The 26617-nt window shown below is 43.5% G+C and overlaps 1 protein-coding gene across 1 annotated transcript in view; it reads left to right on the top strand.

The window, feature by feature from the left end:
* The window catches only part of LOC143769708 (alpha-2-macroglobulin-like protein 1), a 271438-nt gene that overhangs the window by 100147 nt on the left and 144674 nt on the right, over positions 1–26617 (top strand). The window contains exons 10-12 of the mRNA XM_077258494.1: positions 4128–4234; positions 19146–19316; positions 20407–20661. Coding sequence (XP_077114609.1) covers positions 4128–4234; positions 19146–19316; positions 20407–20661 — 533 coding nt within the window. The remainder of the gene's footprint in view (positions 1–4127; positions 4235–19145; positions 19317–20406; positions 20662–26617) is intronic.

Below are 26617 nucleotides of genomic sequence, written 5' to 3' on the forward strand. Positions count from 1 at the left end.
AGGTATTTAGCAAAGAGAGGCCCACTAGCTAATAGCAGAATATAGAAAGATAACTTATATGGTCAGCAAAAACCCTATCAAAAAAATATCCACACTGGAAGTTCAAGAACCCCCGAACCGTCTAACGGCCCGGGGGGAGAACACCAGCCCCCTAGAGCTTCCAGCAAGGTCAGGAATCACATTTAGTACAAGCTGGACAAAAATGAGAGCAAGCAAATAACCCAAAAAACAAAGAAGCAGGACTTAGCTTAATTTTGCACGAACCAGGACCAGCAGATAGGAGCAAACAGAATGTGTCTGATTACAACGATGCCAGGCACTGGACTAAGGATCCAGGAGGTTTATATAGCAACACCCCTGAACTAACGACCCAGCTGGGTGCAAACTGAGGGAAGAAAATCCCAGAGTCATATCACTAGTAACCACAAGAGGGAGCCAAAAAGTCTAATTCACAACACCCAGCCTTGAGTCCCGATAGTTGAAGGTCTCAGAGGAATTAGGAAGTACACTGGTTTGGTCGGCCAGGTATTGCTTGACCATCTTTAAAAACTTTTCCCTCCTTGTCACAAGTACTCAGTCATCAGGCACTGGACGCTGGGATGGTGGGAATTTTTTCAACCTATTTTCAACAATTGCCTTCTTGTTTTACAACATTTTAGAAGACCTCTTCGCCTCAGGAAGGAGAGATACAAAGTTCTCTTTGTAGTGTGGCTCTAGCAGAGTGACCAACCAGTAATCTTTTTTGACTTATATATGTATAATGCGAGGGTCATGGAAAAGGCATTGGTACATAAATTTTACCATATGTGGCAAGGTTCCTACAGCCAACATTTCCCTGTCTCCAACATGAGGACGAATTTCCATCTCATCCTCCTCCTCATTTCCCTCCTCAGCCCATCCATGAGAAGGGAAGAATGTTGTGTGAGTACTAGCTTCTGTTGTGCTAGTCAACAGTTCCAGTTCCTCCTCAGCCTCCTCGTAGTTTCCCAATCCACGCTGAGCAGATGAGATGACGCTGGGCTAGGTAGTATCTCATTTGTGGGACAAGGATTTTGAAGTGCCTGATGATGGTAAGTCAGAATGTGCAAGTATAGGTGCAGGGCAGGAGCCATCTGCACCAATGTTATGGATAGGGTATTGGGAATCACCTAGCAAAAGTGAAGAGGCAATGGTGTCTCCCGATTTCACCAATCGTGCACTCAGGCATTCGGACCACCTAGTCAGGTGCTTAGATGACATGTGCCTGATCATGCTGGTGATGGTTAGGTCAGGTCAGTGGTCAGGCCCCTGCTGATCTTGGCAATGCACAGGTTGAAATTACCATTTTTTTGTCTCAGAAACTCTCTTTAAAAAAATTCCAGCCTGGGAAACACCTAATTCTTTGATGTAGAAATTCAGGAGTGTCGGTTCTATGTGGAAAAGTTTCCCGTCTTGTTCCTCTGGTTTCACCAGTGCCTCTTCCTGCCTTTTTCAGTGCTGCAGATCCCTCCCCCTCAGCACTGTGGGCCTCTCAATCTGCAGATTCTCAGGTTTGGTCGGTTACTTCGTAATTCACCATATTGTCTTCCACTGTAACACCCTGGTCCTCCTGACTTGGTGACTTGACAACAACAAGCTGACTTATCGGTAACTGTGTCTTATCATCATCTTACTCCTTAGACAATATTTGTTGTTCTCCACCATCATTTTGTTCTGGCTGTGGCTGTCCTAAGATTTGTGCATCACTAAACAGCATGTCCTCCTGTCTCTCTTGGAACATGCAGGGTGAGGGACCACAATTATGAAATGATGTTGTATACATCTCCTCTGAGTGTCCTAGTGTGGGATCACTAGTCTCCTGAGACTCAACATGGTGGGAGGAAGAAGGATCAGGATGAGGAAGAAGTGATCCAGACTGTTGGTTGGTGAGATTGGACCATCTGGAAGGCCTGGTGGTGCTGCCAATCATGCTGGAAGCATTATCTTTCCAACTGACCATCTGTTCACACTGCTCTGGCTTTAGAAGTTGTGTCTTCCTGTACATTAAACTATGTTGTGGATAGGCATGTTTCTTGCGCTTCAGTAACAGGCGTAGTTATGCCTGCCCCACATCCTCGGCATCTGCGTGCACCATCATCAGAGCTTTCACTTCCCCGTCCCTCATCGCATGCATTTTCTAATTGCTATGTCTCTTGAAATCAAAATTTTTATTTGATCACCCGCTGCAGTCAAAGCATTTTTTTAAATTTTAAAACCACAATTATGTACCACAGAGCACGTAATACTGTATGGATGAGAAATTTACTCAAGAATAATTTTACAACCCTTTCTGTGAGTGTTACTTACAGCAAAATGTACCACAGACCACGTAATACTGTATGGATGAGGAATTGAATGCAGAAAACATTTATAAAACTTTTTGGAAGTGTTAGATATCACAGAAATGTACCCCACAGCACGTAATACTGTATGGGTGAGTAATTTAGAGCAAAAAAATGTTAAACACATTTTTTAAGTTTTAGATAACACATAAATGTACGCCAGACTACGGAATACTGGGTTATAGGATGTTTTGCCCCCAGCAGTTCGCCCCCAGCAGTTCACCTCCAGCAGTTCTCCCCCAGCAGTCCGCCCCTGGGTACATTTTGCCCCCGCACATTTTGTCCCCAGCATTTGGCCCCCAGGATGATACTTACCTGTCGCAGTTGCAGCTCCTTGGGTCATGGAGTGCAGTCTAGCGTTTCCCCGTGACGTCAGATGGAAACAGTTGATTTAACATGTCACAAAAGTGCAGCACTCTTTACAGTACTTTTGTGACATTTGGATTGATGACAGACGGGGATTCATAAACCACAAGGCCAAACGGGGGCGAACTGCTGGGGGAGAAACATCCAAATCCCGGAATACTGTGTGGCTGAGAAATTTGATTTGAAACAATTTTTAAACCCTTTTTTTGAGTGTTATATATCCCACAAATGTACCCCAGATCACAGAAGATTGTTTGACTGAAAAATTTATCCCAGCAAAATTTTTTAGTGCTTTTTTGGACTGATAGATATCACAGTAATTTACCCCAGACCATGGAATACTGTATGGGTGAGTATTTATTTTAACTCAGAAAAGTTTTTAAATGCCTTTTTGGAGATAACACAAAAATGTGACCCAGATCATGGAATACTCTATGAGTGAGCATTTTAATCCAGAAAAAAAATTCAACACTTTTTTGAGTGTTATATAAGACCAAAATCTACTACAAAGCACATACTCAATGGATCGAGGAATATATAAAAAAAATTTCACACACAAAAAAATGCTGCAGCTATATATTTTGCAAGAGACTGCACAGCCCTAATCCCTGTCTACAGACTGTATTCTGCCACTGTCCCTGCTCTTGCAATTCTCCCTCCCTAGGCTAAATGCAGAATGTATGTGATACAAACAGCAAAGCAAATGATTAGGCCTTAGAAGGGCTGTGGGTATGACGCTTCTGCTTCAGCACCAGTACCAACACTACAGGACTCTGATTCATTTTAATGTGCACACAGGCTTGGACAAGCACTCTCTCCCTCCAATATGAACTGTCACAGAGCTGTGCAATGCCATCAGTGTGCCGAGCCAGGCTGCGCCTGTTCATATAACCTGTGATGATGACACATGGCTAACCAATTACAGTAATGCCATAACCAAGATGGCTAGGGTATTACAGTGATGCGCAGGCTATCCCCACATGCTTATTAGCTGTGTAACAGGCGCCAACCATTCAATTTTAAATCGAGCGCTGAGTAACGAGTACAACCAAGCACCCAGATACTCGAGTAATAACCGAGTATCACCCAGCACGTTCGCTCATCCCTACTAGTTTTGTGCATTATGACTTTACTGTAGGTTGTGGCCATGATCTTATTTAGCCATTATATTTTCTACACAAAAAACACTATTGAAAATTCCATCTGTTCTATCAGAATAAAGGATTTCTCCATTTTTTGTGCTGGTGATAGGACTAAGAGAAAACAGATTTATATTATAAATCAACACAGGATCTGTCATATACCAGAAGTATAGTAACAAATTCCTCAAATGCTGCTAATTGTAATACATGATGAAAGTTTACTCTCCTTCCCTCCAAAAACATGTATTTATTCTTTTAGGTCATAGTGAAAAATCATTTGCTGTTGTGTACGCCATACAAAGAAAACCAATTGAATTTATGGAATGTAAAAATTATTACGTTAGAGAATCTACATACCATTGCAAGGTAAGGTAAAATCAAGAGAATAAATTTATATTTTAAGAGAGAGAAATGCTTTTTTGTGTGGTTATGAAGTAATACATAATGTTTTATAACTGTAGAAAAAGACATGGACTGCACATCCCATTATTCGTACGGTGATCTAATGCCGCTAACTGAGCATGAGGTTCTTAGTTTAAGATTCTAATCAGACTGTATGAAGCCCACTGCCATATCACGGTGAACCTCTCAGCGGGTATCTAGCCTGAAAGGTGCAGGGCAGTGCTCAACCCTCTGTCATAGCAAAAGTGCACACGCAGGGCGGGCGACCTTGTTCCCCACAGCACCCATACTGCGAGGCAGAGTTCCCATAACTCCAGGCCGCACCACCCCACAGGCACAAAACCACAGCAACAATGGCCACCACACAGCACCAACAACAGGTGAATAGATGTAAAAAGCTCACCTTCCACAAGCTCTCAGGCTGTGGACTGAGAGCAAAAATTGTTGGAACCCCTCTTGTAGTCTCCTGCTAATTTAAAAACACCTGGGTCAAATAGGAGAAGTGCTGGTCCAAGTAAAAAAAAGGACAGTACGATGTGAGCTGTAACTGTAGAAAAGACATGGGCCACATATCCCAATATCCATACTTTGACCTAAGGCCGCCAGGCAAAAAATTACAATCTGAACATAAGGTTCTTACTTTAACATTCTGATGAGACTGTATGAAGCCCACTGCCACATACAAAATATACAATAAAATATGTTTTTTCACTTATGAATGATCCAATAAAAATATGAGATTATCATATTGTGGAAATTTGTTATCTTGGAATCCTCTACAGATATCAGTATTAAAGGGCTTTATAGCATTCTTAAACCTCTTTGCTATTGCTCAGAGCTTAAAGGGTTTGTCCAGACTTTTTTTTCCTATTCTTTGTGTGTACCTATGCTGCAAAATACTGACAGTTTGTAATATATACCCTGTCAGCATTCTGCACTGTTGCCTAGATACAACACTTAGGGATGTAAACAGCTCTCTCCTTATTCTGGAAGAGCTGGTCACATCCCATCTATAGTTTTCCTGTCTGGCAGAGACTGGACGTAACCTCACAACAGACACCATGCTCCCGGGCTCTGCCAAACCCTTCCCCTTCCTCCTATATTGGCAGATTGAGTAAGGGTACCTTCACACTGACCAACTTTCCAACGATAACGATAGCGATCTGTGACATTGCAGCGTCCTGGATAGTGATATCATTGTGTTTGACATGCAGCAGCAATCTGGATCCTGCTGTGATATCGTTGGTCGGAGCTAGAAGTCCAGAACTTTATTTGGTCGTCAGATCGGCGTGTATCATTGTGTTTGAAAGCAAAAGCAACGATGCCAGTGTGACGCCCGGGAGACCGAGGTACCCAGCACCAGATCAATGAGGTCTGTCTCTTAAGGGGGATGTCACTAGTGGCTTGACCCGGTGCTGTGGCCTCAGGCGATACACAGTGTAAGGGATATCATGAAGGAACAGACACTTACTTGGTCAGCAGCAGGTCTTCTCAGCTATGATGGCCCTGATCCTGGACCGATGGTTATTGTCCAAATGAAAGACTGAGGCGTTGAAACGTTTAACCAATTTACTTCAACATAAAGGGATTTGCCACCAATACTGTCACCGGAGTCTGTATAAGAACCCTGAATTACTTTGACCCTGTCAGGATTTCCACCTCTTATTATGCGCAATTTCTGTATGGTCCTGCTGCTGTTTGTGAACTGGCTGCCGACCCAATCTGTCTCTTCTGTGCTCTGGTTCGACGGGCAACCCGAGTCCCTTTTTGTCGGCTTACCCCCTCTGGGAGTACTGCTGAACTCTGTGTCTAAGAACAAAGAACCAATCACCTAGAGCAAGGATACCAACCCCAGAAGCAAGGAAAACAGAGCAGACCCCCTGACGAAGGATCGTGTATCCGAAACGCGCGTCGGGGTGCGCTCTGTTGGATACGGTGACCCATTAAGGTATTTGTCCTCCATTCTCTTTTTTCTGCTTTGGTGCAAAACACTTTATATATGTGTGAGTGATTCACACCAGGTTATATTGCACGATTTCACTTAGCACTTTGTCACTTTATATTTAGCCCTGAATTTTCTCGTTTTTACCCTATTACGGGTTATTATCTTTTAATGTTTCCACGTTTTTTTCACTTATTTTACTCCATCTTGGAAGACATATACATATAGGTATTATACAAACATTTCCTATTTTATCCTTTTTGGGGAAACCGTATGCTTATATTGGCTATATTATTTTAATCTGTTATACATCCAACATGTGCACTGTTATTTATATGTACCACCACCATTAATAAAGAATTAAATATATTATAAGTATACCCTGCTCTGTTTTCCTTGCTTCTGGGGTTGGTATCCTTGCTCTAGGTGATTGGTTCTTTGTTCTTATACATAAGGAGTGGTTTCCACTCGTCCCTTGTTGTTTTCACTGGGGTTTCTATATACTTATATACATATATGTATACATATATATACATATTATAATATATCACACAATATTTCCCCTTAAAGTGTTGACAATTTCTCTGAACTCTGTGTCTGTTGCTGCGTCTTACCCTGGTGAAGCTGATATCACCTCCCTTCTGGTTGCTGTATTATATATAATGAATTTAGCCACGGATCCGGTATCCGTCTCTGCGCCTATTCTGGGTAGAGGTTATTACTACCCGGTTCTCACAATGTCCTTTTTCTCTATTCCTCTTTTCCTACTATCGGTATTACGGTCCTATAATCCGTCATAGGGCTGTTAGGAGCTCAGTTATACGACCGCACACTTTCAGCTCCTCAACCCAACTGCCAATCTTTTTCTCAGACCAGAATAGATCAAGGGGAATCTCTGGAGCTCCCCCTTCTGGCCGGAGATGGTAGTGCAGTCTTGCTATTTTAACATTTATTTGTGTCAATAACTATTTTTGTGGCAAATACCCCTAGGGGCGCCACATTCCCCCTTAGTTAAGAACAGTACTCCGGGACTGCGGGACGATAACATTTTGAAATAACAATTGATATATACAGAGTCTTAAAAATGAAAAGTTACAAAAACCACTCAAAGAAACAAAAAAAATGGAATTCTGTAAAAAGTCACTTCAAATAGCGTCCATTAATATAGTTCTATCCTTGAAGGCACTAGGAAGGAAAGTTCACAAAGCAGTCTTTCCGGAGCTTTGATTTAGTGTTTCCGGGCTGATAAAAAGTTCAAGAATATGCAAGAAGTTCATACAGGTAAGTCTCTGTAGGTACTGGGCTTAAACGTTACAGAACAATAACAATGACTATAGTCTTATAGTTGGTAATCCGCATACCTGGCCGGTAATTGACCCCGGGTACTACGCTGGGATCTACGTAATAGCAGTGTCTCTTTATGTGGTGTACTACTGTCTACTGCGGATATAATATCTGCTCTCTCTGCTAAAGATAATTCCCCCACTATGGGGTTGGCAAGTCCACCGTGAATGGGATCACTCTGATCAGGAATCTGTTCTTCCTGACCTGGAACCTCTTGTAGTACGAGGTCAGCCTCTTCCTGTCTTGGGACTTCTAATATTGGATTCGGTGTTGGATAAAAGGCCTCCATGGGAACCACTACTGCACCATGGTATGTTAGTAAGGTTTTAGGAAAGTCTCCTATACAGGTGTGATACATTTCCTCCTCTTTTTCCTTTACTGGTTGAACCTGTATAGGTTGAATAACTTCTGATTCTGGCTGGACAACTTCTGGCTCTTTCAACGTTTCCGGACATAATTTAAGATTGTCTCTTGACACTAGTACAGATGTTAAACCTCCGTTTTTGCTAATGAGACACATTTTAGGATTATCCATTCTTGTTGGTAAAACTGTGTAGGGTACAGCTTCCCATTGATTATCCAGTTTATTGGTTCGACGATTCCTCTTGAGTACTTGGTCACCCGGTCTTAATGGAGTTGCTAGAGCATTCTGATTGAAAGTTCGCTCTTGTCTTTCTCTGGTTTGCTTGAGGCTTCTTTCCACACTCTCTTGCACTTGGCGATACTGCTTTTGCCGTACGACATCCCAATTGGAGTCTTGAACTTCTGCGTCTGGTTTCAGTATTCCCATTTCTAGATCGATTGGTAATTGGCCGGGTCTTGCACGCATAAGATAAGCTGGGGTGCAGTTGGAGTTGGTAAAGCTCACCGGGACATGATTATACAGATCCACCAAGTCAGGCAATTTCTCTGGCCATTGATTCCTTTCCGTTTCAGGTAAAGTCTTTAGTAGGTCTATCACAATATGGTTCATCTTCTCACATAAGCCGTTTGTTTGCGGATGATAGGCCGTCGTCCGGATCTTTTTGCAACTATAAATATTACAGAATTCTCTGAAGATCTCTGATTCAAAGGCTGTACCCTGGTCAGTGAGAACCTGTTCCGGATATCCATGGGGTCTACAAAAGTACATTTGGAACGCTTTGGCTGCTGTTTTTGCAGTCAGATCTTTTACAGGTACTACTACCAAGAAGCGCGAATAATGGTCCACGATGGTCAAGGCATAGACGTAACCGGACTGGCTCGGTGTCAACTTCACGTGGTCCATGGCTACCAGTTCGAGTGGTTGTTTGGTGATTATGGGCTGCAGTGGTGCTCTTTGGCTCTTTTGATCGTTCCTTCTGAGGTTGCACGGGCCACAGTTTCTACACCACTGTTCGATTGATTTTCTCATCCCGACCCAATAAAATCTCTCTCTCAGAAGTACTTCTAGCTTTTTCCAACCAAAGTGACCATCACCATTGTGGTAAGCCTCGAGGACCATCCTCACATCTTGTTTAGGCACGATAATCTGCCAGACCAATTCATGTGTTTTCGGATTGGTGTATCTTCTACAGAGTTTCCCTTGATACAGGAATATTTTGCCTCTCTCTTTCCAGAGTTGATGCGTCTCTTCTGGGGCATCCTCATCGGGATATGCACTTTGCTCAATCAATAGTTCCTTCACTATCTTCACAGCCGGATTGCTATCTTGGGTGTCAGCCCATCTATGGTGTGCTAACGGATTAAAATTCACTTCTTGTTGTTTCTGATAGGTATTTGACTGACGATGTTTTGCCTTGGGCTGATGAAAGGCTGGTAGTTCAATTTCTTCAAGCTCCCCTGTTTCTTCTTCTACATCTCTCAAGTGTGGCATCCGGGATAGGGCATCGGCATTTCCATTCTTGCGACCTGCTCGATATTTGATCACGAAGTTGTAATTAGATAACCGGGCTATCCATCGCTGTTCTAACGCACCTAATTTAGCCGTGTCTAGGTGGGTCAATGGATTGTTGTCAGTATAGACAATAAATTCTGCACCGGTCAAATAGTGTTTGAAACGTTCAGTCACAGCCCAAACTACTGCCAGTAGCTCTAATTTGAAGGAACTATAATTTTAAAAATTTCTTTCAGTAGGCCGGAGTTTTCTACTTGCAAAGGCGATGACTTTCTCCCGACCTTCTTGCTTTTGTGACAGCACCGCTCCCAATCCCACATTACTGGCATCAGTGTAGAGGATGAAAGGTTGATGGTAATCCGGGTACACCAGAACTTCTTCTCTGGTTAGTGCCTTCTTTAGTTGTTCAAAGGAGTCTTCTCTTTCGTCGTTCCACTGAAAAGGAGGGTTTCGGTTTGAAGGTTTCTTCGTCTGCCCTATCAAAGTATCTTGCAAGGGCGCTGCCAATTTGGTAAATCCTTTTATAAATCTACGAAAGTAACCCACTAATCCCAAGAATTGCCTCACTTCTTTTGCGTTGGTAGGTCTTGGCCAATCCCTTATGGCAGTTATTTTCTCGGGATCCGGTGCTACTCCCTCCGAACTCACGATGTGCCCTAAGTATTGTACCTTTGGCTTGAGAAGGTGACATTTGGATGGTTTGATTTTCATACCATACTTGGATAAGGCTTTGAACACCTCTGCCAGGTCTGTTAAGTGCTGTTCGTAAGTCTTTGAGTAGACGATCACATCATCTAGGTACAGGAGGACGGTCTCGAAGTTCTTGTGTCCGAGGCAACATTCCATCAGTCGCTGGAAAGTACTGGATGCGTTGCAGAGTCCGAACGGCATGCGATTAAATTCGCTTAAACCCATTGGTGTGGTGAATGCCGTTTTTTCTTTATCTCTCTCAGCCACAGGGACTTGCCAATACCCGCTTGTTAAGTCTAAGGTGGAAAAATAATTAGCAGATTTCAAAGCAGTCAAGGACTCTTCTATCCTAGGCAAGGGATAGGCGTCTTTATGGGTGATGTTATTAATCCGCCGGTAGTCTACGCACATTCTCATGGTTCCGTCCTTTTTTTTGACAATCACCAGAGGGGCCGCCCAAGGGCTACAACTATCTCTTATTACCCCGGCCTGTTTCATCTCTCTCAGCATGTCCTTCGCGCATTGATAGTGAGCGGGCGGTATGGGCCTATATCTTTCTTTTATCGGGGGATGGTCACCGGTGGGGATTGCATGTTCCACCCCTTCTATCCGTCCGAAGTCCAATGGGTGTTTACTGAAGACCTGTTCATATTCCGTCACTAATCTATATACCCCTTGTCTTTGATGGGTAGGTGTTGAATCTACACCCACGTCTAGCTGTTGGCACCAATCCTCCGATTCTCCATCTGAGCCGTTATTTTCAACCTGACAGGTCGATTCTAAAGGCTCAACGGTTGTGATGGCATTGTTGTCAACAGTATATAACTTTGCCACTGTAGCATACCTTGGCAAAGTGACCTCTTCCTCTCCACAGTTCAAAAGTCGTACCGGCACCCGTCCCCGGTGTACCTCGACCACCCCTCGTGCCGTGCGTATAGTAGGTCTGCTGTCGGTGTATGATGGTTCTATTAAGGCTTGATAGTCTCATCCTTTAGTACCAATGGCCGCTCTACACCATACCAGCATTTCTGTTTTTGGTGGGATTACAATAAACGTTGGATCACTCACCCTCACACTGCCGATTTCTCCACCTGCAACTTCTATCTGTTGCCTTAACATTAATACTTTTATTTCCCTCCAGAGAACTCTCTGCTGGCAGGATCGGGCAGTTTCAGCAATTTGTTGTAAGACAGAAATAACTTCGGAAAAGCAGTTCTCTAACACATTCATTCCTATCAATACAGTTGGTTCACAGTTCTGTCGGTCAACATCAACAACAATTATACCCTGTTTCTTCAATTCTGCTTTACCAATCTTTATGGTCATCTCCCTGAATCCTAGTTTCGGTACCAACTTACCATTACTGGCCCATATATTTAGTTCAACATCAGAGGGTCCTTTATCAATATCTACCTCAGCCCAGTACCTCTTATAAAGGATATATGGTATAGATGAAATCTGGGAACCTGTATCCAGCAAAGCGTTGAGGGGAATTCCGTCCAGCTTGATAGGGATGATAGGTCGTCCTCCGATGTACCTGTCGTGCCAGGGTGTTGGGCCTTGAAAATTCATTCCTGCGAAGCGGCCCGCATTCCCAGGGGATTCCCGTTTAAATCACAATTTCGTGCGAAGTGGCCTGGCTGCTGACAACGGCGGCAAATGGGCTGTCCATCCGGTTGGTAGCGGTCACGGGGTCGTCCTCTCCATGTCGGGTATCTCCGGGACCTCATCCATGGAACATCCTCTCTACGGTTTTCCAACTCCATCTTGGGTTCTCTCATCTCCTGCATGGTTTTAGCCATTGAAGCAACAACATCAGTTAAAGAGTCAAGCTTTTGCTGAAGAGCCTCATTAGTAATGGGCCCCAGGGACTTAGCACTGACACCGGACGTAGCTGATGTCACTGGCATTCCCCGTTGCTGAAGTGCATCTGCCATGGGTTGTGTGAGATCCTGATCCCGAGGTGCCTCTGCCAGCTGGAGACGTATAGCACTCTCCTTTAATTGGGCAAATGTCAATTCAGGGTTCTTAAAAACAAGCATACTCACATGCCCCCGGTGAGAAGGGGTGTAGAGTCCCTCAATAAATTGATCTCTTAACAGTTTATCGGCTCCTGTGTTAAAAATGGGTTCAGCCAGTGTAAGTGATTTAAGGGCTTCCTGCAGGTTTAAGGCAAAATCTCTCACGCCCTCATTAGCTTTTTGTTTGCAATTAAAGAATCGTACTTTAGCTTTGCTGCTGGCAGTGGTTTCAAATGTAGCTTTTAAACCAGCAAATATGCGTTCAACAGTACCTTTTAGATCAGTTGCCCATGCCGTGACTTCTCGCTTAGCATGGCCACTTAACTGCATCATCAAGAGACTAACACGCTGAGCTTCACCCACAGGGAACATATCAAAATGAGCCAGCATCTTTTCCCTGAAACCGTCAAGGGTATTAGGTTCACCTTCATACATTGGAAGCCACGGGCCACCCGGGGTAAATGGCATTAACACCGGCATGATGGGCACCGCTCCTTGCACTGCTGCGCTGCCAGGCTCTCTATCGACACTCTGCCTTTCAGCTGCATTAGCATCGCCGGATGCTGAGGCGTCTCCGTGCTGCGACATACTGTACCTCCTTAGTTAATCCAGACCCCTCCGGTCCCAGCTTCCGTCTAGATAATGTAGATTCGTTCCTCTGTGCAGCAGGATGACAATGACACGCCCCCTACTGCCTCTAACTGCCGCACGCTCTGTGATGGTGGATTTTGAAGTTTTTCAGTTAGACTGGGGCTTGGGTAATGACGTAGCTCGATTAACAGTTTTGTGCCTGACAGTTATGAGATGATTACTTCAGGGGATGGCAGCCATTTTTACCCCATTATAACCAATGGAGAAAAGTCACTTTCAATAGTTTTCAATGGGGAACGGGATTTTCTTTAACAAAGTCAATTTCCAAGATTTTTCATCCAAATTTTCACAGTTTCAGACTCCAATTACGGCACACAATACCCGATGTACGGGCTGGCTCGATCCTGTTCGTGACGCCAGTTGTGATGCCCGGGAGACCGAGGTACCTAGCACCAGATCAATGAGGTCTGTCTCTTAAGGGGGATGTCACTAGTGGCTTGACCCGGTGCTGTGGCCTCAGGCGATGCACAGTGTATTGGATATCATGAAGGAACAGACACTTACTTGGTCAGCAGCAGGTCTTCTCAGCTATGATGGCCCCGATCCTGGACCGATGGTTATTGTCCAAATGAAAGACTGAGGCGTTGAAACGTTTAACCAATTTACTTCAACATAAAGGGATTTGCCACCAATACTGTCACCGGAGTCTGTATAAGAACCCTGAATTACTTTGACCCTGTCAGGATTTCCACCTCTTATTATGCGCAATTTCTGTATGGTCCTGCTGCTGTTTGTGAACTGGCTGCCGACCCAATCTGTCTCTTCTGTGCTCTGGTTCGATGGGCAACCCGAGTCCCTTTTTGTCGGCTTACCCCCTCTGGGAGTACTGCTGAACTCTGTGTCTGTTGCTGCGTCTTACCCTGGTGAAGCTGATATCACCTCCCTTCCGGTTGCTGTATTATATATAATGAATATAGCCACGGATCCGGTATCCGTCTCTGCGCCTATTCTGGGTAGAGGTTATTACTACCCGGTTCTCACAATGTCCTTTTTCTCTATTCCTCTTTTCCTACTATCGGTATTACGGTCCTATAATCCGTCATAGGGCTGTTAGGAGCTCAGTTATACGACCTCACACTTTCAGCTCCTCAACCCAACTGCCAATCTTTTTCTCAGACCAGAATAGATCAAGGGGAATCTCTGGAGCTCCCCCTTCTGGCCGGAGATGGTAGTGCAGTCTTGCTATTTTAACATTTATTTGTGTCAATAACTATTTTTGTGGCAAATACCCCTAGGGGCGCCACACCAGCAATGTTTTACAATGGTAACCAGGGTAAATATCGGGTTACTAAGCGCAGGGCCGCACTTAGTAACCCGATATTTACCCTGGTTACCATTGTAAAAGTAAAAAAAAAAAACAGTACATACTCACCTGATGTCTGTCACGTCCCCCGGCGTCCGCGCTGCTGCTCAGAGCTTCCTGCACTGAATGTGTCAGCACCAGCCGGCCATAAAGCAGAGCACAGCGGTGACATCACCGCTCTGCTTTAGGGCCGGTCTTACACAGTGCAGGGAAGCGGATGCCGGGGGACGCGACAGGCACCGGAATGTAAGTATGTAGTGTTAGTTTATTTTTACATTTACACTGGTAACCAGGGTAAACATCGGGTTACTAAGCGCGGCCCTGCGCTTAGTAACCCGATGTTTACCTTGGTTACCCGGGGACTTCGGCATCGTTGGTCGCTGGAGAGCTGTCTGTGTGACAGCTCTCCAGCGACCACACAACGACGAAACGGCGACGCTGCAGCGATCGGCATCACTGTCTATATCACTGCAGCATTGCTTAATGTGACGGTACCTTAAGCCAGCAGTCGCAGGACTCAGCTAATTGGAAAAACTAGTCTGATCAGTGAGCGATTATGTGACAACCGCTTGAATCAGCAAGTAGAGCAAAATACTAACAGGGTGCATATTACACATCTTTAGGACTCCGCATATCAATGTTAACTCTCAGAATTACAAACATGTAAATGACACCTATAATTATTATTTTTATTATTATTATTTATTTATTTATATAGCACCATTGATTCCATGGTGCTGTACATGATGAGGGGTTACATACAAATTACAGACATCACTTACAGTAAGCAAACTAACAATGGCAGACTGATACAGTGGGGCGGGGAACCTGCCCTTGCGGGCTTACAGTCTACAGGATGTATGGGAAGGAGACAATAGGATGGGGGTTGCAGCAGCTCCGGTGTTGGTGAGAGCGTAGCTCTGGTGGTGGTGAGGAGGCAGCGGGGTCATTGCAGGCTCTAGGCTTTCTTGAAGAGGTTGGTTTTCAGGTTCTGTCTAAAGGCCTCCTACACACATCCATGTTTCTAGTATTTGTGGTATCTATTATTTTCATGGATCACACACATGCGCATTATAGCCTAACCATGTGTTCATGAAAAACGCATTGAGACAGGTTTGTTCTTTTCTGGCAGCACAGATGACGAGAGCCAATACAAGTCTATAGGTCCCTGAAAACCATGTATAGCACACTAATGCCATTGGGGGCTTTTTCTAAATCACGTAATTTCAGAGATTTACATGGAAACCCCAGTGTAAGGGCTTAGCCTTACTGCAATCTTTGGGAGGCAGAATGAACAATCAACAGCATTTCAAGAATTGTTTTTATTTCTTTTTTTTTGCCATTTCTCTAGCAGTATAAGTGATTAGACGACTTTATTCTTTGGGTAGGTGCGATTACAACGATATCAGATTTATATTTTTTATGTTTGGCTGCTGTCACACAATAAAAGAAGCTTTTTTTTGCAAAAAACAGTTTTTGCATAGCCATATTTTGAGAGCTATAATTTTTGCATATTTCTGCAGACAGAGTCACATGAGGGCTTGTTTTTTTGTGGGACGAGATGATGTTTTAATTGGTACCATTTTTGGGCACATGACATTTTTGATTGCTTTCTATTTCTGTTTTTGGGAAGCAGAATGAATAAAAATTAGCAATTCAGGAATTTTTTTTTATGCCATTCCGCGTGTGGTAAAATTGATAAGGAGCATCATTCTTCGAGTCAGTATGATTACAGCAATACCACAGTCATATAGTTGTTTATGTTTTAGCACTTTTACACAATTAAAACTATTTTTAAATAATTATTTTTGCATCACTTTATTCTGAGAGCTATAACTTTTTTATTTTTCTGTTGATGAAGCTTTTTGATGGCTTGTTTTTGGGGGACTAAATGACATTTCATGATACCGTTTTTATTTACATTTGTCTTTTTGATCGCATTTTACTCCACTTTTTGTTCGTCGGTATAAAGAAAAGCATAGTTTTTTGCCTAGTTTTTTTTTTTACTATGTTCACAGAAAGGGTTAACTTGTGGGACAGTTTTTATAGGTCCGTCCATTCCAGGCAAAGCAATACCAAATATGTGTACTTTCTTCATTTTATTTTTTTCATAAAAATACTTGTAAGGCTTGTAAATAGGGCAGGGTAGAGTAGAGTTTGGGGGTCTGTACCAAACACTAGTGTCTGTGCATGGACCCTGAACATGAACTTCCCCAGGAAGTTCATGTTGCTGTTCGGATTCAGCAGCCCGAACATCCGTTGTTTACCACTCTGTCATCTGTATGACAGTGCAGCAAACACGAGTTCTGACTGGCGGTATGATCATTACAACTCTCAGCTGTCTGCTTTATCATGCCTGGCTATCAAGAGTAGAGGGGTCCCAGGATGGTTTTTGTAGTTATTTAAATAAATAATTAAAAAAAAAGTGTGCGGTCCCCCCCATTTTTGACAACAAGCCAAGGTAAAGCAGACAGCTGGGGGCTGGTGTTATCAGACTGGTAAGAAGCCATGAATATTGCCTAAATACAGCAGCCCAGAACCACGCCAGAAAAAGTGCATCTATTAGATGCACCAATTCTAGTGCTTTGCCCATGTCTTTCCACTTGCACTGGTGCGGTAGCAAGTGTGGTAATATTTGTGAGGTTGATGTCAGCTGCTTTCTGGAGGCTGACATCAAGCCCAGAGGTTAGTAATGGAGAGGCATCTTTAAGCACCCTGATTACTCACCCCATAGTTGGATTGTAAAAAAAAAAAAAAAACACAGCCAGAATAAAATCCTTTAATTGAAATAATGACACCGACTCCTTTTATTTGAAATAAAAATAAAAAGCACAGTTATACCAACCTTATACCTAATTCACTAAAGCCCATGTCACCTGTAAAAGACAGAAAATAATAAACAACCATATCCTTTTTCCCATCCGACATGAAGATAATCCATATTTGTCCCACAAAGATCCAGAAGATTTGGATAGCGATCACACCAGTGATGCAACAGCTATTCACTCCAGCTGGCTCAAACTGAGACAGGAGTAGGGTTCAGGTTCAGGTTCTGATACCCGAATTGAACTTTTTTTAAGATGTTTGGCCAAACCTGACGGACTCAAACATCCACAGGTTCACCCATGACTACCCTTAATGTTTTCATTTTCAAAAAGATCTTTGGGCTGTGTGGTGGCTTGTTTTTTGTGCCCTGAGCTGACATTCTTATTGGTACCATTTTGTGGTAGATGCAATTTAATTGTAATGTTGCAGAGGTCAAAAAATTTAATTCTGGCATATTGATTGTTTTTCTCGTTATGCTGTTTACCAATAAGATTGTATTATTTTATTTTTTGATAGGTCGGTCTTTTACGAATGCAGCGATACCAAATATGTGTATTTTTATTGTTTTATTTTCAATGGGTCAAAATGGGGGTATTTTGAACTTTTGTTTATTTTTTTCATATTTTTAAAAACAGCTTTTTATTTAACAGTCCCTTTAGGAGACTTGAAGCTGCAATCACTTGATCGCCTGTGCTATACAGAGCAGTGGTTCTGTTCTGCTCTGTATAGCGCCAACATTATTACAATCATCTATTACTACCGACAGGCTGAATGAAAAACTCCAAATTGACAGACTGTGTTCCTATACCTTGGCACCTACAGTGGCCTGCAAAAGTGTTCAGCCCTTTTGGCTTTTTACCTATTTTGTTAAATTACACCCCATGTTTAAAAATATTTGTAATCTGATTTTGTGTGTGGTGCATCAGATTCTGCACTAAATAAAAAGAAAAAAAAACTTTACAACCTCCAAATTAAAGAGTGCGACTTCCTAAACACTAACAAAGTGTTGAAACGTGAAACCTATATAAATAATCTCACCAGATAAATTATGCAGAACTCACTTTTACTCCCATATAGTGTAGGTCATGGAGATTATTGAGAAAACCAGAAGAAGCAGGTAACTATTATTTATATAGTAAAATATTAATATAATATCAAAAGTGTAAATGATACGAAAATATGTGAGACTTGTAAAAAGACAGGGACAGATGGGCTGTACAGAGAAATAGGCCCTCTTATACCCAAAGTTAGGAAGATACAATTAGATACACATATGCATATTGTTATATAGGTACACAAATGTATGACAGATGTCTATATAGAAATTGAGAGCTTATTAGATAAGTATATATATTAACATTCAAATAATGCTAAACCATAGATGCAAAAGCCGTCTAATGACAGACAAATAGACATAGTCATGTATCAGGAGAACTCTCCCATTGTGTTAAATCCTAAAATAGCCAACATCTATAGCCCAACAGAAGAGTTATAAGGTAGAAGAGTACCTGAGGCCATGACTCCTGTGTAGGAGGATATATAGTCACTGCAGCACCTTGCTGAGCTGCACCTCAAAGCCCAGACCTTAATCCAATTCAGAATCTGTGGTCAGACTTGAAGATTGCTGTTCACCAGGAGAAACCATCAAACTTCAAGGGCCTAGAGCAATTTTGCTTTCAGGAATGGGCAAAAATCCCATTGGCGGGATGCGTAACGCTAGAGAGACTTATCCAAAGTGATTTGCAGCTATAATTGCCACAAAAGGAGGCTCTACAAAGTACTGACTTTAGGAGGATGAATAGTTATGCACACTGAAGTTTTCAGTTATTTTGTCCTATATGTTGCTTTTTTCACAATAAAAAGAAAACCAAATATTCACAGTGGTAGGCATGTTATTTACATGAACTGATGCAAACACTCAAAAAAACAGTGAAATTCCATGTTGCGAGGTAGCAAAACACGAAAAATGTCATTGGGGTGAACACTTTCCCAGCTACTGTATGTGACCATTTCTGATTGCATTATAGTGCTCACAGCCTCCCATCAACTACATCCTTGTAATGTGTGGATTCCTTTCACCAGAGGTGATAAAAGCTGAGGCTCTCTTGGAATTGTGGGGATCAATTTGGGGGATACTCATGGAGATAATTGTTGGGCTTTATGTCAAAAGGATATGCTGCTTGAAATGGGTTTGCTCAGTTGGTTTATTTACTCACCCTCAGGTTCAAGTTAAAGATGAGACAGGACAACCCAAAGTTAATGAAGCTATAACCCTATATATACATAGGGATGAGAATTCTAATGTGACACGTGTAAAGCTGGTGACGGATTCCAATGGAATAGCAGAATTTACACTCAGTACCGCAGATTGGGAATCGTATGTAGCTATAACGGTAAGTCAGTCGTAAAACCGTTATGTAGAAATGCATTGAATTTAGATGCAGAGGAACAGAGCAGATACGCTCCATTAAAGGAGCAATTGCAGTTACTACAAAAAAATGATCTAATCAATATATTTCAAGGATACTGAATTTGCAGTGATTTAAAAAGAAGGGACATAATGTTCCAAAGTGCACTGTTACCTTTCTGTTTAATAATTATTGGGGGTCTAAGCCCATGTCCCAAACATAACATATCAGATAGTTAAAACTAGAGATCTTTTTCTATCCTACTAGTGATGAGCGATAGTGCTCGTTCCTCGAGATTCCAGAACATGCTCGGGTGTTCTCAGAGTATTTTGGGCATGCTCGTAGATTATGTTTGTGTCGCCTCAGCTGCATGATTTGCAGCTACTAGACAGCCTGAATACATGTGGGGATTCTGTAACAAACAGGCAATCCTTGCATGTGTTCAGGTTGTCTAGCAGCCACAAATCATGCAGCTGCGGGAACACAAACATAATTTATGAAAATGCCCAAGATAGTCGGAGAACACCCGAGCATGCTCAAAAATCTCGAGTAACAAGCACACTCGCTCATCACTAATAGGGACATATTGGAATTTAGGATTAATAACAGAAATGTAGGTTCCTGCATGGGCGGCACTCCCATTTAATGTGCAGTATAAGGGAACAAACTAATACTATTTGACTAACTGGGATCAGAATGACTATAAAATCCCAGATTTCTTCTTTAACATGCTATATTGCACATGACACTTAGTATGTGGATCGGAAAATGAACTTAGGCTCAAAATAATTCAACAAAGGTGCATATGAGCACATTATACTGTATAAAAGTATATTAGTCAGCAAAAAACAACAACTTACATGCTGAAATTTACTTTTTAATTCTTTTTAATAATGTCATGGTTACATGTAGTCTACTGACATATAAATATAATGTAATATAAATTTGGCAAAGTTTTTTTAGAGTTTCAAACATATAAATCATTGTACTGTTCCTCCAAAATTGGAATATTTTCTGATGTTTGCAATAAGATACATAAATGTTGTAAAGACCCTGCTGTGACTTCTTTTTTCAGGCACGTTGTTCATCTGCTGTTCAGGATGGTGATGCTCAGGAGGATTATGACAACTTTATGTATTATTCTCATGAATCTTCTCCCCAAATTATGTTGTGGCTTTCACCATATGAGCCTAAAACTGAAAGCTCACTGACAGTGCAAAAGCCTCCGAGCGATTTATCCTGTAACACTGATCAGACAATCACCGTGGAATATGACATCCATAGAAAAAACCTCAATGCCGACACGGATCACCTTGACTTTTTCTACATTGTAAGTATTCTTATTCTTGGAATTATAATTGAACATTTTGTAAATTTGGAATTAACAACATAGTTTTCTTGTTTACAGGATCCATAACAAATTAATCACTAAATTTTGCCTATGATATGTTAATATCAGGGTAAAAAATGAAGTACAAAATCATGAAAATAAAAATATATTTTATTTATTTTAAATATTAAAACTATTATTCTCATACAAATAACATAAAGAAAAGTGCTAGATTTGAACATAAGTCTAATAAGAGGGATGTAATTACATGGTATACTGCACGGGATGAATATACAATAGAAAAATAAGTGTAAACCAAATATATATATATATATATATATATATATATATATATATATATATATATATATATATATATATATATATATATATATATATACCGTATATATGCTTTATATTTGCACCCAGTTCAAAAAAGTTTCAAGGCTGGAAAAATGATTAATAATTGCTACCAAAAAAGAGTCATCCAATAGAGAAAAAGTCCAGCGAATGGCATATGTTGCTAAATAATACCTTTTATTCCATAAAAATAAAAAGACCAACATATTGTAAACAGCCCTATGACACACTAGTGGGAAAAACACGATCAACGCAAATCGATTTCGTCTTATTCATGATCTAACCTGGGAACATGTTGTTACCAGTTTGCTCAGTCCCAGAGGATACACTGGCGTCCCGTTTGCTCTGCTTCTTCAGGAGGCTTCGCCGGGACTGAGCAATATAGTGCTAAACAGGTACAATCAGGGCCGTATTTAGAGTTTCTGCTGCCCTAGGCACTTTTCATGCTGCCTCCCCCATTGGCGAGTATGACTAATGCAGACTCTATCGGCAGTGACTTAGGCTACTTTCACATCAGCGATTTTTGACATTTGCGGCAGATCCGGCAGTTTTTCCGCATCCGTAACGGATCACTTATGGCAACACTGTGTTCAGCCTCATTCATTCCCTATGGGACTTGCGGCACTTGCGGTTTTGCTGCGATCCAGCAAATGCGGTACTTGCAACAACAGGAAAAAAAAATTATGCTAGCATTGTTTTTTTTTGTCTCGCCTCAAGTGCCGCACATGTCCACAAGTCCCATAGGGAATGAATGAGGCCGAACGCAGAGTTGCCGGCCCGTAAGTGATATGTTACGTGACAGATGCAGAAAAACTGCAGTGTCTGCCGCGAACGGAGAAAATCGCTGATGTGAAAGTAGCCTTAGCAAACCTTTCCATTAATTGTCATGTGAGAATCTGGTGGATCTCATACACAGTACATGGTCAGTTGATTCTGCCACGGTTGCACGCTTTGGCTGACAGATTTTTAAGGGCAACCTGTCAGTCGATTCATACTACCAAAACCACGGGCAGCATCACTCAGACTGCAAACAGGGACGTTTATCTCTGCAATGCTCGGACGTTTCAGAGAGAGTAGTTTGAAGAGCTGGATGGGAAATTTAGTGAGAGAACGGACTAATCTGTTGCTATCGTCTGTGGGCTTCTCACTCCATGTCTCTAGATCAGGGGTGGGCAATTTATTTCCCCGAGGGGCCAGATGAAAGACCATGACTGTTGTGGAGCATGAAATAGCATGAAAATAATTCTACTCAATATTAATTAGTGTTAATTGTATCACTTAATATTGAGAATTAAGTATGCTGACACCCGCTATATATCTTTAAACCCCCCCGCAGCCCCTTATATACAGCATGAGCCCCACACAGCCTCCCCATATACAGCATGAGACCCACATAACCTCCCCATATACAGCATGAGGACCAGCCTCTCATCTCCTCAGCAGCCTCCCCTCTCCAGCCTCTCATCCCCTCTCCTCAGCAGCCTCCCCTCACCAGCCTCTCATCTCCTCCCCTCAGCAGCTTCCCCTCACCAGCCTCTCATCTCCTCCCCTCAGCAGCCTCCCCTCACCAGCCTCTCATCTCCTCCCCTCAGCAGCCTCCCCTCACCAGCCTCTCATCCCCTCTCCTCAGCAGCCTCCCCACACCAGCCTCTCATCTCCTCTCCTTTCCAGCCTCTCATCTCCTCTCCTTACCAGCCTCTCCTCACCAGCCTCTCCTCTCCTTAGCAGCCTCCCAACACCAGCCTCTCATCTCCTCTCCTTTCCAGCCTCTCATCTCCTCTCCAGCCTCTCATCTCCTCTCCTTTCCAGCCTTTCATCTCCTCTCCTTTCCAGCCTCTCATCTCCTCTCCTTTCCAGCCTCTCATCTCCTCTCCTTTCCAGCCTCTCATCTCCTCTCCTCAGAAGCCTCCCCACACCAGCCTCTCATCTCCTCTCCTTTCCAGCCTCTCATCTCCTCAGCAGCCTCCCCCACCAGCCTCTCATCTCTCCTTACCAGCCTCTCATCTCCTCCCCTTACCAGCCTCCCCTCTGCTCACTCACATCAGCAGACTCCCATCTCCTCTCTCACCTCACTCCTCTCTGCAGCTTCCTGAGTCCTCACACACTGCCCGCCTCCTCTCCCTGCTCACCGCCGACTTCAGTATCGTCTCCCACAAACATGTCCGTCCTGCTTCTCTACAAAAAAGCAAAATGTCTTCCAGCTTGAAACGTGTAAATCACCACAATCTTTGTCTCCCCTGTATGTGCATGCTGAGACTTATAGTGCCACAGCAGCTGAGACAGGACAGAAGGGCTCTTACCTGCAGACAGCAGCCATGGGCCTTAGCAGGGTCCCCCCTCTGACAGGCAACATCTGAGGGGGCAGACAAGCACAGAGGTGAGACCCCCAATATCCCCAGACCCCCCTGATGCTCCCTGTACAAACCCCCCAGTCACCTTCTCACCACATGGGGGACAGTACTGGCAGAGCACAAGAAGTGCAGCACTGAAACACTTCCCCCGCAGATGACACAGAAAGGTTCCTTGTTACCGAGGAGACAGGAAATCCTCGGGCTGACAGCAGTTAACTCCTTACTGTCTGTGCCGTCACCTGCGGAGTATTCCTGAGGGCTCTCACACCTCCAGTCTGCTCCAGTGCTCCTACATAAGAGCGTGCAGCGTGTCACATAACCCGCGTCAGGACCGTGATACACTTGGGCCTGCTGCTTAAAGGTACAGCACCCATTTCTGCCCCATACAGTAGTCAGGGCTGTAATGCCCTGATGGCGGCCCTGCGCCCGAGACCCCCTCCCCCCGCAGCAGCCAAGACTGAGGTGGGTGGGTGGGGCCAGGGGTGAACCTAGCCTCTATGCTGCCTGAGGCGAACTGCAAAATGGCGCCCCCCCCCCCCCCATAGTAAAATCAGTATAAATAAATCTGGTTTACTCTTTACTTACATTCAATTTACATTACATTTACTCTTTACATGCATTCAGTAGTTTGAAGTCACATAGAGTGCAGAAATATGTCTACAGCCCTGAACACCCCTTTAATTGCTACGTACTGTAGATCTGTATCCAGATGTACGATAAATAATAATGATTGCAGGGGCCTTCACCATTTGACCCCCACTAATCACAGGCTGCAGTGGTCGTACTATTATGTACAGCAAATGACTGTGAGGTCAGTGATTGGCTGCAGTGGTCATGTAAATAATGCACAGGTCGACATCACTTTTGGTACCAGAGGGGAACACCGACACGAATGAGAATCACTAAATAATGTAATAGGGGGTTTTCAATTTTATTTTTTAAGACCATCCCTTACTCTTTTGAAAATTTGGCAAAATAAGAGAAAATTAAAGCCCACAACTGTCAGGTGACTGGCACAGGCCCCCTTCAGAGAAGCGTCTAAGGCTATGTGCACACATTGCGGATCCGCCGCTGTGGGTCCGCAGCGGTTTCCCATGCGTTTACAGTACAATGTAAACCTATGGAAAACGGAATCCGCAGTGCCCATGCTGCGGAAAAATCGTGCGGAAACGCTGCGGTTTACATTCCGCAGCGTGTCAATTCTTTGTGCGGTTTCTGCAGCGGTTTACACCTGCTCCATAATGGGAATCTTCAGGTGTAAAACCGCAGGTGAAATTCGCACAAAATCTGCAAAAAAAAAAAAAACACAGTAAACCCGTGGTAAAACGCAGTGCCTTTTACCTGCGGATTTCTGAAATCCTCTGCGGAAAAATCCGCAGCCCTCAAAAATACATGTGCACATAGCCTCACAGTCATCTGACCGCTGCAGTTAATCACAGGTTTTATCTGTTCTGTGACATCCAGATGGTGCAGTCATCACTTCCAGAACCGCTGTCGACCACCAGAGAGGTCTGTGGCTGAATTTCCGGGGGTGACAGGAGAGCAATATCTCTCTGTGTAGGATTTATTTTAAATAAACTAGTATGTATATACTGTATATTTCCCCATCTCAGACAACCCCTTTAATGCCAGGCAGGATACAATACAAACATAACACATCCTCTTCTATTTACCTTCATGGTCGCACAGTCTCCTGCTGCCTGCGGCTCCTGTCCTTACCTGGTGTATACCAAAGAGGGCACACAGCAGGCAGCCAGGGGGGACTGGTACCATTGTCATATTAAGGAAGCAATTTATGACGTGGGATTTACCCTGCTGGCATCACTGCTATATTCTAGTGACAGTGACAAGCGCATAATACCAGGGGCATAGGAGAATAGATGGGGGCACGAGAGAACAGAGGGGGGGGGGGCACGAGAGAATTACAGTGACGGTTGCGCACTCTAATTGTGAATATAGTGGAACCTCAGAATATGACCGCACTGTTATTGAAAATAAATCTATATACAAAAACGAACACTGATTTTACCGCCATATTGTGACAATATGCAACTCTGATGGTCGCAATACTCTGAGTGCCCCTATAACAATACAATAATGCTGAAGTGCCCACTTTACATTTAATAATGTCCCCTAAGTCCCTCATGTACTGCTCCATTATACACAGTATGGTGAGCTCAAAGCTTCCATATACACTGTATAAGGCCCCCACAGCTCCCCTATACACAGTATGATGGGCCCACAGCTCCTCTATACACAGTATGATGGGCCCACAGCTCCCTTATACACAGTATGATGGGCCCGCAGCTCCCTTATACACAGTATGATGGACCCACAGCTCCCTTATACACAGTATGATGGACACACAGCTCCTCTATATACAGTATGATGGGCCCACAGCTCCTCTATACACAGTATGATGGGCCCACAGCTCCCTTATACACAGTATGATGGGCCCGCAGGTCCCTTATACACAGTATGATGGGCCCGCAGCTCCCTTATACACAGTATGATGGGCCTACAGCTCCCGTATACACAGTATGATGGGCCCACAGCTCCCTTATACACAGTATGAGCCCACAGCTCCCTTATCACAGTATGATGAGCCCACAGCTCCCTTACCACAGTATGATGGGCCCGCAGCTCCCTTATACACAGTATGATGGGCCCGCAGCTCCCTTATACACAGTATGATGGGCCCGCAGCTCCCTTATACACAGTATGAGCCCGCAGCTCCCTTATACACAGTATGAGCCTGCAGCTCCCTTATACACAGTATGAGCCCGCAGCTCCCTTATACACAGTATGAGCCCGCAGCTCCCTTATACACAGTATGAGCCCGCAGCTCCCTTATCACAGTATGATGAGCCCACAGCTCCCTTACCACAGTATGATGGGCCCGCAGCTTCCTTATACACAGTATGATGGGCCCACAGCTCCCTTATACACAGTATGATGGGCCCGCAGCTCTCTTATACCCAGTATGATGGGCCCGCAGCTCCCTTATACACAGTATGATGGGCCCGCAGCTCCCTTATACACAGTATGAGCCCGCAGCTCCCTTATAACACAGTATGAGCCCGCAGCTCCCTTATCACAGTAGGATGAGCCCGCAGCTCCCTTATCACAGTAGGATGAGCCCACAGCTTCCTTATACACAGTATGATGGGCCCGCAGCTCCCTTATACACAGTATGAGCCCGCAGCTCCCTTATACACAGTATGAGCCCGCAGCTCCCTTATCAC

This window comes from Ranitomeya variabilis, chromosome 4 (genome assembly GCF_051348905.1).
Source record: "Ranitomeya variabilis isolate aRanVar5 chromosome 4, aRanVar5.hap1, whole genome shotgun sequence".
Taxonomy (NCBI): Eukaryota; Metazoa; Chordata; class Amphibia; order Anura; family Dendrobatidae; genus Ranitomeya; species Ranitomeya variabilis.